The 17,787-nt window shown below is 43.7% G+C and overlaps 1 protein-coding gene across 1 annotated transcript in view; it reads right to left on the minus strand.

Annotated features, from left to right (window-relative positions):
• Positions 1-17,787, minus strand: part of ABITRAM (actin binding transcription modulator) — a 409,780-nt gene that overhangs the window by 276,684 nt on the left and 115,309 nt on the right. The window contains exon 2 of the mRNA XM_085606810.1: positions 6,350-6,401. Within this exon, the coding sequence (XP_085462936.1) occupies positions 6,350-6,401 (52 nt within the window). The remainder of the gene's footprint in view (positions 1-6,349; positions 6,402-17,787) is intronic.

A 17,787-nucleotide genomic window follows, 5' to 3' on the forward strand; every position in this document is an offset into this window, starting at 1 on the left:
TTCACTTCATTATTCCCCTATGGGGATGTGGGGCCCATGGCTAGATTAACTTCCGTTAGGCCTACAGATTCCAGACACGCACTTAAGACCAATGAAGCGAATGTGAAAATAAGTATTCTGCAGAGTCCAAAGTCATATTTGTACTGCTTTTGGGTCATCCAGAACTGTCATTTCTCTGAGCCAGCCATGACCAGACCCAGGCTGAGGGCTGACCTCAGCTGGATGGATTGATAACCTTTCTTCCACAAGCGAGGGCCTCCTCTCCATGAAGAGATAATGGGTGGGGCTACAGGCTCATCCATCACTAGGTGCCAGGCACCAGGCTGCACCAAGGAGGGAAGGAGTTGGGTTTCAGAGGCCATGTGGCCAGAGACACTGGACGCCGCCATTTTTTAACAAACCCAGAGGCTGGACAAGAAGGAGGGAGCAGGGGCAGGAAAGTGATGTGTCGCTGTTTGATGGGACCAACAGGGACTTCCTGCCAGCCCCCTACTCAACTTTTAAAAAGTGCTTGCACAGGAAGGGAAGCTCTCTCTGGGGTGTGGTCTGCTGAGGCTGAAGGTGCTGGAACCTGGCGCAATGGGCAGTTGGAAGGAGAGACCCCCTGACTGCCCCCAGGACCCTAACAGCACCAGAAGAGCCCAGGACCGGTGCGCAGGAGCAGTGGCCTCTGCGCAGGGAGAAGAGAGGCCACGGAGGAGAGCCAGGTGAAAGGCTGGCGCAGGGAGCCAGTGAAGACAGCACCCTGCTGAATCAGAGACCCCGAGGGCGGAGGAGAGTGTTCCCAGTGGCTGGGGCTGGTAAAGAGGAGCATGAAGCGCCCCATAATGCCTCGCCAGGCATTTGGAAATCTGCCGTTTTGGTGCTTTGTGGCCCCCAGAGGAGGGGGGTCACCCTCACTTGTGAAAAGGGGGGCTGCAGGAGCACCGTAGCCTCCCCCAGCATAAAGAAGAACAGTCCACCCATAAGTTTCACGGGGCATCTGAAAGAAGAACCCCTCAAGTGCTCAGCCAGCCTTTAACACCTTCTAGGCTGGAACTTATGTTCTACAGCTGAGGGTGTACTATGAAGTGCATCATAGAGTGAAGGGCTGAGTTGGGGAGGTCTGGAGAAGGGCATCCCCTGGAGGTGAAGTGGTGTAATTGCACCGAAATGCATTTACTATTGGTTATTTCTTTTTAGGTGGACTGAAAGTCACATGTGTAAAGTGAAGTACCTGTGTAAAGTGATGTTAAGCTAAATGGAGTTATGTTGCTGGACCTTCCTGCTAGGGGGTCTGGCTGTATTTATGTAATCCCATGCTTTTACCTGTGATTCCTTTTAAAGTGAAGAGGCGCACTGCAGGAGAAGTGTAGTTGCCAGGAGTACTTCTTTTGAAGGGACTGTAAGTCACATGTGTAAGGAGATGTCATAAGCCAACTGGGGCTATGTTGCCAGACAGTCCTGCTAGGGTGTCTGGCTGTATATGTGCAATCCTGTGATTTCATCTGTGATGCCTTTAGGGGCTGTAATTGCAATGCATTCAAATGATCAACCAAGGTGATGAGTACTGTCATTCTAAAGTGTGCGTAAACATGGATTCTTGCTGCTGCGCTTAGGTGAAGACCCCAGACTGCTAGCCCTTAAGATATAGAGGTGCATACTTTATGGTCAGTAGGAGGTGCTCAGTCAGGGTCATGTGTCACCAAGGCAGGTTTCCCTCTTTTTAATGCTTGTTGAGGTAAAGGGGTGGGTCGCCACTGGGATGGTGCCAGTGCGCAGGGCCCTCGCTCCAGGTTATGTTCAACTATCTGCATTGGGGGCAAGTTGATGTGCATACATGGGAGTAGTGGAACTAGACCCCACCCCCCCTTTGCGGGAGGGGTGGAGATGTTTTGCAATGTCACAAAGTAATTCCAACAGCTTACGTATATTTGTAAATTGGTGCATAGTATGGAGTAGTGTGTGTGTTTAATAAATGTACTCTTACTTTTATAAAGCAAAGTACAGACTGGACAATCAATTATTGAGTGTTATTTTTGTGCACCTGCAAAGGGCGATTACTAGCCCACACCACCTCCCTTGAGTAAGCCTCAGACTGCTCTGCAACGCTACCCTCTGAGAGTCAGGCGCTACAATTGGGTGTTTGGGTCCCAGTGAAGGACAAATGTAGTCATGTTATTTGTGCAGGCCTCACAGATGCTGCCTCGTTTTCTAACACAACGTCTCTGAGGTCACACCTCTGCCATGGACTGACCACTTCCTAATCTTCTTTTCCCTCAACCTGCCAATTAAGCTAACCAAGGCGCCCACACAAACTACAACGACAAAAAGACCACGGAACCTTATTACCCCCGAGTTGTTTGCGTCCCATTTTTTGGCTTGCGACCTAAATATTGCGGAAACACTCTCTGCCCAGGCTGAGGCCGAATGTTTGCATAATTACATCATTAATGTATTGGACCTCTGCGCCCCTAGAGTAGTAAATAAATCTAGCGGGAAAATAGCATCTGAGAAATGGTATTCTTTAAAGCTAATATTACAAAAAAGGAGATGTAAAAACCTAGAACACAAGTGGAGACTATTCAAAGAAAACAATGATAGACTTCTCTACAAAGAGGATTCAAAACTTTATCATAATGCCCTTAAAAGCTTAAAAAACATCTATAATGCAAAAAGAATTAAAGATAATTGTAACTCTTCTAAAGAACAATATAAAATAGTGAAGGAACTCTGTAAACCAGCTAGTATGACCCATACTATGACCCCTTCTGTTGATAATTGCGAGATAATCAACAACTTCTTCACTGATAAAGTCACTAAAATGTACTCCTCCTTCAATAGCCAATTCACTGTCAATAAATCAGATAGCTAGATATAAGCACCACACCCCAAAGCACAGGCTTATTTAGGCAACTTGGCCCCTTTTTCAGAAGAAGTTACAAAAGCTATGAAGGAGGTTAAAGCAGGATCTCCACTCAACCCCTGCCCTCACTTTATTTTCTCAAAACTTGCCTCTGTCCTAAGCCTGCATGTCACTCGCATTTTTAATAAATCTCTAGACTCAACATCCTTCCCGGACATACGGTAAGAAACCATAGTATTCCCATTATTAAAAAAAGCTGGTCTAGAAATTTGCAACCCTGTCAGTTACCGGCCAATCTATCAGTTATCTTACCTGTCCAAGGTGTTGGAGAAACTGGTGAACAAGCAATTGGTAAACTTCTTGGAAACTAATGAATTAATAGACCATTCCCAGACCCGCTTTAGAGCTAATAACAACACACACAGAAGCCACTCTACTTGCAGTATCAGATAACATTAGGACCTTGATAGATCATGGGAAAGCCTCTGCACTTATTCTTCTGGACCTAACAGCGGCTTTCAATACTGTTTCCCATGACCACCTGCTACATATTCTGTACGAAAAAGGAATATATTCAAAGGCTCTTCAGGGGTTCACCTCTTTTTTTATCCAACAGAACACAAAAATCCAAATGGGCCACCGCTCTTCTGGCTCACGAACTATCAAGCACGGAGTACCACAGGGGGTCTTTTTGAGCCCCAATCTCTTTAACGCCTATGTCTCCTCCCTGGCGGAGATCAGCAGGAAATGGGGCTTCAATATTTGCTCTTACGCTGATGATATTCAGCTGCTAATTGCCTTTGAAGAAAGGCATGAAAATACTAAACACAACCTAATTAACTGTCTTACAGAAACAGCAACTTGGATGATGGAACACAGCCTGAAACTAAACGCCGAAAAGTCTGAGATCTTACTTTTTGGTGGAGCACACTTAATCTGGGACAACACCTGGTGGCCCCAGGTGCTGGAGGCCGCCACAGAACCCAAGCAAGTGGCAAAGAACTTGGGCATTCTCATCAACAATGCTCTAACAATGCAAGACCAAGTTTGAGCGCTCTGTGGAAAGAGCTTTGCTCTGTTGAAACTATTGCGTAGACTCTTTTCAAGGATTCCCTTAAACTATGGAAAATCCATTACTCAGTCGCTACTTTCTAGCTGACTAGATTATAGGCTCGCAGTCTATGTGGGCATGTCTGACTATCTTTTCTCCCGATTACAGGTGGTCCAGAATGCTGCTGTTATATTGGTCTGCAACAAGAGTAAGTACAGCTCAGCATCTGAAAGTCTGAAAGAATTACACTGGCTGCCCATTGGCCAAAGGGCTAAGTTCAAACTCCTGTGCTATGCTCACAGAGCACTACATAAAACGGGCCCTCGAATCCTAAGAGATAAAATTGAATTTTATATGCCAACACGAAATCTGAGATCCCGCCATCAGGCCATGGTCAAGACTAAACGGATCAAAAAGGTTAGAGCCGGAGGGCGGTCTTTCTCCAATCTGGCAGCCGTCCATTGGAATAAGCTACCCTTAGAGCTTTGCCTAACGGACGAACATTTGTCCTTCAGGAAGAAATTAAAAACATGGCTGTTCCCTAAAACATAACCAAAAACACGCATCACCTTCTGACTGAAATCTCAGGCCTTAAAACTATTAGGATATTCTTCACTGAGATACCGGAAAGATGCTGTCCTAGCGCCGTGATGTCCCTTGGGATGAATGTTGCGCTTAATAAATACAAATACAAATACCACAGGGCATTGTAGCGCTCTCAGGGCGCATTCCTGACAAGGGTTCTTTCATGCCTAGATTCGTATTGCAGCGCCGTGGACGGCGACCGATAAAGGAGAAGTCTGCTATGGCTTACCTTGGGGTTGCTCAGCGTGATACTGCACACACTAAGGAAGAATGGGATATATATATATATATTTGCAAATATATATTTGCTGAAACACATTGGCTACCTGCACCTTTGTATGGCAAGTAAAATAAGGTATTGATAACACAGGGGATTCTTTGCATGAAATGATTGGGTCACAGCGTATGAGAGCTACTGTTGAGGAAATTTCTTTCCAGAATATTCAGAAGGTGAGAAATCTGCAGGACAAAGAATGCATCAGTAAATTTGTAGTACAAAATAATTTATGCATTATGGTTTGATGCTACTCTGTGCAAAATGGTTTGTGGCACAGGGCCATATGTACAAAGTATTTTTTTGTTTGCAAATGGGCTGAATTCCAAAATCAGCCCGTTTACGACTGGAAAAATGCTTTCTGGGATGTGTAAAGCCCAATTGCGCTTCAGGAACTTGTTACTGAACCACAGTTTGGGTTTTGCAATTTGGTATTTTGAAGGGGTGTGTTTAGGGCGCCTCTTCCAAATATCGAGTCACATTGGTATGTATGAATGTTTTGTGACTGGATTGCAGTCACAAAACATTTGCACCTTACCACCAACTCAAAGTTGGTGGTAATGCATTTACAAATTGGCAGGATTACCCATGGGATCCCTTCCCCTTTGTGAATCTTGGGAAAACATTTTTTATTGTGGAAACGCATCTCGTTTTCCTCTAGGGAAAAAGGTGTTGCATTACAACAGTAAAAAATAAAACCTTTACTAAAACACAATCGCAGACATAGTGGTCTGCTGACCTCAGCTGCGATTCCTAACGTGTGGCAAACTTTAACTTACCTGATTAATATTCATGAGGTAGATCGATTTGCGACCCACTAGGAATCGCAAGTATGAACCAAAAAGTTGCATATATAAGGAATAGCGATTTGGATTAAATCACTGTGCCTATTCTATGTACATGTGGCCCTAAAGCCTTACTGACAGTTAAAAAGATTATAATACACAATTTGAAGGATGCTTCTAAGCCCAAAGTCAAAAAGTTGTAGGCACAGTTGACGAAACTGAAAGGGTTGGGAAAATGCATTTTTCGGAAAAGAAGCTAAATCTTAGAATATGTATTGCAATCAATTGTTCTTTTGTTGAGACATAAAGCTGAATTATGTTTTCGGGAAAACATATAAGCTATGAAGTATTAAGTGTTTTGGTTTTCTATGGCTTTGCTTACTGTTCCCTTTCTTTAAGGGGTAATTTGAATTTAGACAACGAGATCAGCTGAAGACTAATTTTTGAAGTGTAGCAACAAGTTGTTATGGGGTGATTTTTGATGAGTGAGAAAGGACTGCAATGCTGTAATTTTGTTATATTTTAAAAGAAACCAAATTCAGGAACAATAAATGTTTGCTTTACTTTAATTTATTCTTTGTGCGCATACAATTTCTCCATTGTTACTCTGATATACCAATTGATGTGTGTAACAAACGCAGCAGACAAATGAATTCTTGATGCTACGGCATGTCAAGTGCTAACGACAGCTACACAGCAGCCATTTACATTTGTAATCACAGTTTTGTAGCTAGGTTCACATACAACCTTTTCCCTTTGCACATAACACTGCAAATCTGTACCGTTGATATGTACACCAATGTACTTGCCTATTAGAATGTTGCAATATACAATGATCTTCACATGCCTTCCCTTTCACATCTGAAAAGAAGTAAAACAAACAAGCAACTTAGTTAAAGGACTGAAACTGTTTTAACACATATTTATATCAACATTTATTGTGATGAACGCCTTTAATTGCATCTTTTTATGTTCTTATATTTTAGTTATGCTTACTGTTGTGAATCATATCAATCGGATCCTCATATATAAAACAAAAAAGCGATCCATAGAAGGAAGACATTAACAAAAACTTGTAAATAGGGTCCTACCCATAAAACAAGAGTTATAGGGAAATCTAAAAAAGTGTTAATGCAACATCAATCTACGGATGTTACGTCTAATGCTAGTACTATTCACATAGATACTGTCATGCTCGCACATAAGGCAAAACCTACAACTGTAGATTCTTTTTTTTTCTATCATAAAACTGACCTGGAAGGAGGGGCATGTAATTCATATAGTAAGGTTTTTGAAAACTAAAATACAAAGTCATGGTGATCCATACATGTAATGTACTGTTATTCATTTTTGTGTCCACATATTGATCAAATACACACATTGTAGATTCATTCCTGGGAAACGGTCTTTTAAATCCCTGAGCTTGACATATGGGGCTCTGGCCTCAAATAGGGCTGGAGGCTTGAGGGACTTGCTGACCCCCTATACACCCTCTAGAAATCTCCGCTCTGCCAACAAACTTCTGCTATCTGTTCCCCGAGTCCGTAAAGCCAAATGGGGGGGGCAGAGCTTTTTCATCTTTAGCCCCCAGGCTGTGGAATATGCTGCCAGTGGAAATCAAATCTCTTCCCTCCATGCAAGCCTTTAGGAAGGCTCTTAAAACGTGGCTATTTGCCAGGGCCTACCCCTAGTTCTGATCAGTCTACTTTTGAACTTTTTTTTGGTGAGGCGCCTTGATGCCTTCGGGCTGAGTAGCGCGATGATAAATTTTATTTCATTCATTCATTCATTCAGGTCAACCCGTGCAGACTTAATAATAAACCTTAAATAGCTACAAAGGACTATTATTGACAAGATAAAATAAGTTCAGGATTTAGTTCCGATACCATGACCCTCAAGTCTGATTGAAATATAAAAACATAATGAGTTAAATAGCCATTATAGGTGTGACTGGTGAAAATACCGAAACATAAAAATAGAAATAGGCATGAGATTAGCTTGCTACCACCTGTACTCCCAGGAGCGAATTCTAAGACATTACTAGGGTTCATGGTTTTATGGTATTTTTATTTTTTTTACATTTCCATCTGTATCTTTGCTAATTTATCTTTTGATAATTATTTCTGTATTTATCCATATTTATTTTGGGTTTTGTGAAAAAAGGTAAGCTGAAACTAGTATATTTCCAGCTTTTTTTAATCAATAAATGTACACTCATACTTGAACACCTGACAGGTTTACATAATATACCCATAAATGGTAAATCGGTACACTGGTGTGAAAGTGTACATTTTAGTATCTACCTTGTACACATCTGCTGATTTTTGAAGCCTCATTAGGAAATGTTCTCTCCTATTTGGCTCCCTTATCTGGTAACCCACACAGGTATTGGCCTGGTAGTCTTAATTGATTGTATTTAAAATCACTCAAAAACAAACATTTCTGTTTTTATAGATATTTACAAATAAAAACAGACAGAAAAATTGATGGTTTTATGTCTGTATTTATCTGTACAAATCTGTAAAAACTGGGAGCCTTAGACATTATTTTGAGGAAATAAAAATGAAACAAAAGTATAAAATAGAAGAAAAAATGACGGATTTATTTAAGGTTAGAAATACATTCGAAAACATTTTGTGATTGTGGCACTCAACTCTAAAGGCAAAAATTCATTATTTGAACGTCAATCTAAGCACACATTTTTGCATCATCAAGTATTCTTATATATGTATTAATGTGATTTGTAATAAGGGATAGAATTTAGCGAAGATGAAACAAATTAATATGCGAATTTCTGCATCTTACATAAATCATCACAGAGTCTGCTCTTAAAAATAATCAGAAAAGTGTATTTAAGCCTGGTATAGGCACAGAGGAATCTCCAGGTTCTTAAGAGTTTCATGCAAGCTGAGCTGCAAACATCTCTAGCAAGCCAGAAAGTCTAGATCAGCTCGGGAGCGCCATAACAGATAGAAAGCGAACCTCCTTCAAAGACAAAGGCTAGTTAAACAACAGGCCTGTTGTTCATCTAAGGTATGAACGCTAGATGCCACCTAAAGAAACTCAGAAAAACACTTAGGCGCTAAGAAATCTTAGCTTAGCTAGGGGTTAGAAGGGAGGGGTTGTTTATCAAAGCCTGAATTAATCATTCATGCAATTAATGACTGAAATACCATCACAATGTGTCCATTTGTTTTACATTTTAGCTTATTAATTGCTTTCATTGTCACTGGTGTGTTTATTTTTATATTTAAATATACACATTATCTGCACTAGATCAGGACATTAATTTCGATAAAGCCTTTAACCTTTTCGCTGCCGGGCCTTTACCCCCTGTGCCACACCCTTTTTTGGCTATTTGGTGTAGTTTGCGCTTAGGCCCCCATACCTTTTTGTCCACGTAAGGTATCCACGCCAAATTTGCATCCTTTTCTTCCAACATCCAGAAGATCTTAAAGGTTTGTGGAATCCCCTGGAGGGGACCGATAAATTAGGCAAAATATAGCTACATTTTGGGCTTCTTGGGGAAAAAAGTGCAGCTGAAGACAGCATCAGTTTTTTTCCCCTGCAAATGGGATCAACGAAGGGTTTCCAGTGCTAAAATCACCATCTTCCCAGCTTTCTGGAGAAGGCAGACGTTTGTCTGGAAAACAAATTTTTCTACACAGTTTTGGCATTTTACTGGGACATAGCCTATTTTTCCTATTATTGGTGCTTCCAGTCTCCTTCCAGTTAGTGGTAGAAATGGGTGTACAAGCAATAATGCCTCCCCCGTGGAATCTCGGACCATTCCACATTTCCCTCCACTTGGGAGGCACCACTGATGTAGTGCGGACGGTCTGGTAACTGAATGTGTGGTTTTTGCAAGACACAGAGATTAAGGACATACTTGCAGCAGAGTTGCAGCACTATTTTCTTACCAACCAGGGTTCGGTCCCTTCCCCGGGCACACTATGGGAGGCCGCCTTACGTGGCGTGGCCAGCGGTCTGGTGCACACAAAGCAGGCGGCGCAGACTGTTCGCCTGACCCAGCTTGAGGTGCAGGCCACGTGACTCGAATTGACCCTCGCAGACACGGATGACGCTCAACCCGCCAGACAGCTTGCGGCGATCCGGGACAAGATCCATCAGATCTCCCTAGACTCAGCCAAGATGCTGTGGCGCTCCTCTGTGGCCCGTGTGTACGGGTGGGGCGACAAGAACGGAAAGTTGCTTCACAACTTGGTCTCCTACACCAAGGCTAACAGAATTATCCCTGAAATCCGTGATGCTGCGGGAACCCATCATTGCACTTCGCGGGCCATTGCCCAAGCTTTTGCGGGTTACTATGCCCAGCTCTATTCAGCCCGGCCCCCTGGGGCCTCTCTGGTTGACTTGCTGGAACGAGCGGAGGTCCGGCTACCCTGCCTGGCTCAGGCCGAATCGACAGACCTCGACCTTTCCTTTACCCCAGAGGAGATACATGGTGCTATTTCCCTATTACATTCTGGGAAGACACTAGGACCAGACGGCTTCCTGCAGGAGTATTGTACGACATATCTAGATTTACTGGTGCCAAACTTGGTCGACCTCTTCCGGCATGGGGCCGAGAAGGGCTTCTTTCCCTCTGAGACGGACGTGGCCACTATAGTGGTCATCCCAAAGACCCAGCCACCTTCTCTCTCCTGTGCGGACTACCGTCCGAATTTTCTAATTAACACAGAAATGAAAATCTTTGCCACTGCCCTGGCCCAACGTCTACGTCCCCTGTCATGGGGAAAAGGAAGTGCGCTGCCACTGGCTCATCACCGGACATTACCAAGGGCACTATTGACTCTTTTTTACCAAAGGCAGTGGGAGCTATCACAAAATAAATTGACAAAGACGTGAGGAGGCTCTCATGGGGCAGGGCTGGTTTAGCAGTATTGCCACCGGATGTGAATATGGCACTGGTAGAGGAAAATGCGGACGGAAATGGAGCAGGAGACATTTTGAATCAGGGAGATGAAGCAGAAGATAGTAGGGGCCCAAATCAGAACATCAGTACCAGTTTAAATAGCGTGGTGGCTGCCCAGGGTAAACGGAGCAGTGCCACGTTGTCTATCGCAAGTTGTAGGGATCAGAATGGCCCACCAGTCACAAAGAGACAGCATAACGTACACAGGAAAATAGCTCCAAAGCAGCTGGGAGAAAATCTCAGAAGACCAGACGCTAGGTGTATAGACCTCACTCCAGCATGCTGTCCTTACACGGTGGTCTTAGTGGGGGTCCCAGGATGAGACTGTAAACAGGATGAGTCTAGTGCCCAGTTGATAAACACAGTAATCCATTAGTTGGGCAAACATGCTGGGTTAAATACTTCAGACTATAGACACATCCCGATGGCTAGAAGGGTGGTGTGGATTGGAAGGTCTAAGACAATTTGTGTGCGATTGTTACACTTAGGTGTCCGGCACTGGCCCAGAAGATCTTGTTTTCATCTTCTCGATCATTTACTATAGACTCTGGGATTAAACCAGTACCACTGGGTTTCTTTTACAAACCACCACCCACACCCTTGTCTCCCCTATATGTGGCAACACAGGAAGTGGGCCCTAGTTGGGGAGGGGGCAATCTGAACTCTGGAAATCCATTCGCACCATTGAGGGATTTGAATGACATAGATTGACTCTCAGAGGGGGCGAGAGTAGCAAGAATGGTTGGCACAGGGGTGGGACACATTGAGGTACAAAACGGGAGAGTGGAGATTAATGATGGGACAACCGGTGAAACTGATCACAGGCAGCAGGAGCAAGGGGAATTAAGATCTCCCAGCGATCATGGGGCTATTACGGGATTGTCTGGACCTCATGTGAGGCAAATTATGGGTGATTTGAAATTGTTCGCGTCGAACGTGGCAGGTTTGACGAGTACGTTTCAGGACGAGCAGTGGCTCTGCTATATCAGAAACTTTCACATAATTGCCATCCAGGAAACATGGGAGCCAGCAAATACCTTCTTTTTAGAAGGGTACAAAACTTTCTTCTGTCCAGCTTAAAGGTCTAGTGCAGGGAGAGCCAGGGGTGGCTTAATAATGTTTGTAGATTTAAGGGTTCAGGGGAGATAGAAGCCCATACTTTGGGAGTCGGATATAGTAGAGGGCCTAACATTTGTAAGCAATACCTATCGTCTGGCACTTATTAATTTTTATAACGCAGTCAAATTTGCAAGGATCAAAGTGCCTAGACAAATTAAGTACCTGTTTGGAGAAATTGCAACTTGAGGGCCGAGTCCAGTCACATCTAATACTAGCGGGTAATTTTAACTGTCACCTGTGTCCCAATTTGAGGGTGATGGATGGTGACTGGCAGCCACACATGGAACACACCCAGCTAGGATGGGAGTCGAGTGTGCTCCTAAATACATTTGGCCTAACCCACACAATGGATCGGATTCCCCATCATCCAGATACAACTGTGCCCCCTACCTATAAAGGCAGAGGATGTGCATCTTTTATTGATTTTATCTTTGTCTCTCATATAGTTAGGAGGCTCATTACCTCTCTTAATATCTGTCATAGCACTTTTAGTGATCATGATCCCGTAATTATTGCAGGATGGTAATATCAAACAACGGTGGAGAGGGTTAGGGAGGGTTAAAGGGGAGGGCATGCTTTGCAATTGGATGGGAGCCTTGATCGAACTAACTGATGGCGCATGAACTCACAGAGGGAGCATACTTGACTACAGCTGTAAATTGAATAATGCATATCATAAGGGGATATGTATACGGGGAAAATGGTGAGCAATGGAATTGAGTTTTGTCTGTATGCCATAGTCCGAGAAATGCAACATTAAGAAATCAAGAAATGTACTAATGCACAGTTATAAGACCAATGTAAGTTGTTTGTCGGGCGAAAATCAATAAAACATTTTTTTTCAAAATAATCCCGTAATTATATCACTGGTGGCCCCACGATGTCACCCGGCATTGTACAGTTTGACGGGGGAAAAGATTTCAGCAAAAGATCAAGGTAGGCGGTTGCGTTGGGCACAGATTGACACTGCGGCTTTTAATAATTTCCTTTTTACCAGAGGTAAGCAAGAGATACAGAAGTGTGTAGATCTAGAAATACAGGGACGAGACCTAGTTCAGACTTTTATAGACATTGCGCATTTAGTAAATAGCCTTCTAAAAGCACCTGCACATTCATGCTCTAATGATGTGCCAAGATGGTTTGACGGGCAGTGTTCGCAGGCCCTTAGAACTTTAAAGAGGGCCCTTAAAAAAATCACCCAGAGACAGGGAATGTTAGGTTATGTCATGTTAGCCGGATTTGTATAGCGCACAGCTGCCCCAGCAAAGGGGCGTCCCGGCGCTTAAAGCAAGAAATCGGCATACAGGCAATCCAATAGGCAGACAAAGACAAGGCTAAGCATTCACAGAAAACAGGAAGGTCCTGCCGCAAAGGGTATAAGCAAGCAGTTAGGACATGGAAGCGCCAACTCCAAATGAAGGCTGCTGAGCCAAAGGACTCTACTTATTTCTGGAAGGTCATCAATAACTCATGTTTCAAAGATTCTAACACTCCATGCCTGGCCCATAACATTTTACCCGAACAATGGCAGGCTCATTTTGAGGGACTGTATAATCAGCCCTTAAGAGTGGACGAGCCACAGACATTATCCCTTGACCAGAGCAGGGACATTATCTCTTTCACCTTAGAAGAGGTAAGACTTGGAATAGACTGCCTTGCGCGGAATAAAACCCCGGGACCAGACGGGATTCCACCTGATCTATTCAGAAGCAACCCAGAGGTATGGGCGCTGATTCTGGTAAGGGTACTAAATGCTGCAGTTGCAACTGAAATGCCTCCCTCATGGTCCACAGCCACCATTGTCCCGATATTCAAGAAAGGGAATAGGGACAGTCCACATTGCTATCGCCCAATATCGCTTATTGATGCGACAGCAGATGTTTTGGGCCGAGTGGTACTGAACAGGTTGGCAGAATGGGCTGAGATGCAAGGCATAATAACAGATGTGCAGTATGGGTTCCGTGCGGGTAAATCTACGGTTGATCAATGTTTAAATCTCTATCTTGTTACTGCAAAGTGTACAATAGTCAAGACTGGGGCACTTTACTTAGCCTTTATGGACCTTACTGTAGCTTTTGACCGCGTTAATCTCAGTAAACCTTGGAACATCATGGAATCACTGGGGGTGGATCAGGCCCTAATTAATATTTTAAGGGCATTACATTTAAACACTTCTTCTGCAGTAAGATACACGCAAGAGGGGAAGACAACAGAATATTTGAAGTGTCTGTGTGGGGTCAGACAGGAATGTATTTTAGCACCCTTTTGATTTACAATATATATTAATCACCTGGATTCTGCATTAACCACACTTCAAGCAGACACCCCAAAAGTAGGCCCAAGATCAGTCCCAGTTTTTCTTTATGCGGACGATGCGGTCCCCCTTGCTCGTACTCCTAAGGGCTTGCAGGTTTTATTAGATGGGTTCGTAGGGTTTATGAACAAGCTGGATTTGTCCCCTAATTTAACAAAATCTTATATAATGGAATTAGGGAAGAAGAGTAGGAAGCCAAACACTTATAAGGTAGGTACACATACCCTGAGGAAATTACCAGCCTTCTCATACTTAGGCATCATGTTCGATGATAAACTCACTTTTAAAAAGTTATTAGAGGGCAAGTGTCTCGGTTTGACAAAGTCTACTGGAGCGATTACAAGCTATGCCCACAGATTAGGTAGATGGTCGCCGGGGACAATTTTAAAACGGTTTAACTTATTTTGTAGTTCTAAAGTCCTATATGGAAGTGAAGTCTGGTGGTTTGTGAGGACAAAAAAACTCCAAAACAAAGAAAACTGTTATCTTAGGTGTTTGTTGAAAGTCCCCCAGATTACCCCTGCATTTATTGTACATGAGGAGCTGGGGTCAAAATATATTTCTGACCTGGTGGCGGTGAAGCCTCTTCTGTGTTGGGTAAACATATGATCCAATGATGAGACAGGTTTTAACAGGCAAATAATTCAGGACTGTCTCTCTCTGGACCATGCATTGGAAATCCCGTGGCTGCAGTACATAAAAAAACACCTTCACTATGCTTGGTAGATCAGATTTGTTCTCCAATCCTGATACGGTGTGTGCACGGGACAAAGCGCTTATTAAAGGTCTATTTTTTAAATATACTGTGGCCCAAATGGAGGAAATCGAAATGAATAAACCCACGGTCGGAAACTATATTTTAGTCGTGTCAACACAAAGCATAGAACCGTATCTAACCCTCATAGCCAGTGCACATGATAGATTTTTAATTACGAGGTTCAGGTTGAATCTGTTTCACCATCTACTGGCTGTACCGGCTGGGTACGTATCCTGAACAAAAGAGGCCCTGTGGCTGCGACACAAGGTCTCCACAGGATACCCTACATTTTGTTCTTCTATGCCCGTATTACCCATTCCCAAGAAAAGGGTTTCTAAAGGGGCTTTTAAAGAAACTCGGATTCAAACAGGCCCATGTGGCCCTGTTATTTTTAAAACTTGTCACAGATGTTTTTACCTTATTCTGTGTCTTGAACTTTTTAAGATCTGCTTTAAAGCTAAGAAATACCAGGGGATCATAAAAGCGGAAGACCACCCATTGAATCTATGTATTTATTAGGATAGGTGGTAGAGTCTTTAATGCTTTTAGTAATTATGGAGTACTGTTTTTACTGTATTATTCTATCCTGAGAGTTCTTTTTTACCCTTATGATCACTGTTTTCAGATTGATGTGTTGATGAAATTGTATCTTTTATGGTCATATTTTCTTATATGCTGAATAAAGAATATTATTATTAAAAAAATAAAAATAAATTGTTTACATTGGTGAAACTATGTTGAGGACTGTGTTTCATAAAATAACATAGCCTGGAATTGAAGCAGCATGGGTGTCTTCTCCAGATGCTCCATGGTGTAGGAAAGTGCCCTTTTTGACATGGTCACCCCCACTTTAGCTCACTGTTACTAATGTTATTGATTAGCAGAGCACTGGGACCCTGCTAACCAGGCCCCAGTGCCAGAAATCTTTCCTTAAAAAAAAAAACACATGTTCAATTGCAACCCAATTGGCAAGTACATTAGCACCCTTGTAAGTCCCTGTAAATAGTACCCATGGCATGGGTGCTAAAGGGAGTCCTTATGGGCTGCAGCAGGAATTGTGACACCCAAAGGTATCCCCACAAAGACTTCAAACAGGCTGACATTGCAGGCTGTGTGAAATGGCGCAAGCCATTTTCGAAAACATGTCATGGCACACTCGCTGTGTGCCATACCCACAGACACTGCCCGTACCATATGTAAGTGACCTCTACCGCAGGCCTTCAAACTCTAAGGCAAGGTGGGTTATATTACATGTTAGGACATACTGCATGAGCGGAAATTCCCCTTAGATGTCTAGTTCGATTACTAGATATTGTAAGTGATCAGTGAAGCCATCTTAAAGGCATGTCCTCGACACTGATCATTACGAGTTACATGATGGCTTCACCAAAAACTATGGTGTTTGGTATCAAACACCTGGTCTTGATAAATCTATACTGATGCCCGTATCGGATTTATGAAGACATGCACCCAGAAGACACTTTAGAGGTACCCCTGAAACCTACTAGTCGTCTAGTGTGCTGGTTGACTGGTATTGTCCAGCCTGCCACTGCAGAGGAGTTTCTGACCCCCTGGAGGGGAGAGCATGTGCTCTGAGAGGCCAGAAACAATGCCCGCAGCGGGGGAAGGTGTCCACACCTCCTCCAGCAGGATGACTAGGGATTTAGCATATTAGGGCCAAAGACTTCAAAACCACTGCCACCTTTGATATGCGACCCTGGCTTCCCCCAGTCCTGGGGAACTCCATCCCCCTGTCCTGAGGCACATTTAGCACAAGAGCAGGCGGGAAAATTAGTTAATCAGGAGTGTCACAGTTACAGTCTGGGCACACTCCTAAGATGGGACCACCTGAAGTGGACAGTCGAGGAAGGGTTTCACCATCTTGAATCTGGTGGAACTAGGAACTCTGGGTCAGGATTATGCCCACTTTCCACATGAAGTGGTCATATAGGGGGTGTAGTCACCCCAGGGGTAAGTAGCCCATTAGCTACAACCTTACACTCCCCTAAATATCCTGAATTTAGTGTTTAGGGGGTTCCCCTGACACCAGGAACCCGGATTTGTCTACCTGGGAACTGAAGAAGGGCAACAAAGAGCAGTCACCGTGAGAACTCAGGGCTTACCCTGAATTTGGCACCAAAACCCTGCCTTACTGCTGGTACCTCAACCATTGACCCGGCCAAGCTCATCCAAAAGCTGTGCATCCTCCCAAGCCTGTGGAGGACTGTCCAGGGCATCGACAACTAAGCAGCATCTCACTTGGTACCTCGACTTGCTGACCACCAGGTCCATAGAGGGAGCATATCGCCACAAATAAGTCTTTGCTTCTCCAGGAGATCAGATCTGTTTACCTGCGAGTTTGGAGATGCCAGGCCCTCCAAGAGTTGCCCAGCACCAATACCCTGGGTACCAGAACATTTGCCGCAACCAAGGCTTGTGTGTCCGAGCACCACCGATGCCAAAACCGACTTGCCGATGAGGGACTTCAGGATCATTGATGCCAGCACCGAGTGTCTCTGCTGTCCAGTTTTCTCTTCCTCTTCAGGTCATCAAAGCTGAGCTACCAGCTGTCCAAAACACCTCTGCACATAAGCCCCCAGCCCAGGTTCATGGAAACCGACTGGGTCCCTATGCTCCAGCGACCCTCAAGAGCCGAGCCTCACTTTCAGCCTTTTTTTTGGAGGTACCTTTGCTATTGACTTTACCACATAGTGCTCAAGGCTACCAACGCGACCAGCACCTATGCACCCTAACTCACCAGGGCAGGTAAACCTGAACTGCTAGTGGTTTATTGGCCCTTGACCCCCAAGCACTTTAAGTCCTAAAGGTATCTTCAAAACCATTTGCAAGTGTACCTTTGCAGTGTACGTTTCTCTCATAGGATAACATTACTGCGTTCGAGGCTCATACCTCAAGACCAGTTATTTGAGTATTTTTGTCTATTGTAAAAATTAATATCTCCAAAAGTACTTACCCAATATCGATGATCGTGGTGTCTAAATTTATATAAAAATCTGTTATTTTTCTAAAATAGTTTTGGATTTTCATCTTGAGTGAGTGTCTCATTTATAGACTCTGTGCGTACAACGAATGCTTAACACTACCCTCCGATAAGCCTAAG

This window comes from Triturus cristatus, chromosome 5_2 (assembly GCF_964204655.1).
Source record: "Triturus cristatus chromosome 5_2, aTriCri1.1, whole genome shotgun sequence".
Classification (NCBI taxonomy): domain Eukaryota; kingdom Metazoa; phylum Chordata; class Amphibia; order Caudata; family Salamandridae; genus Triturus; species Triturus cristatus.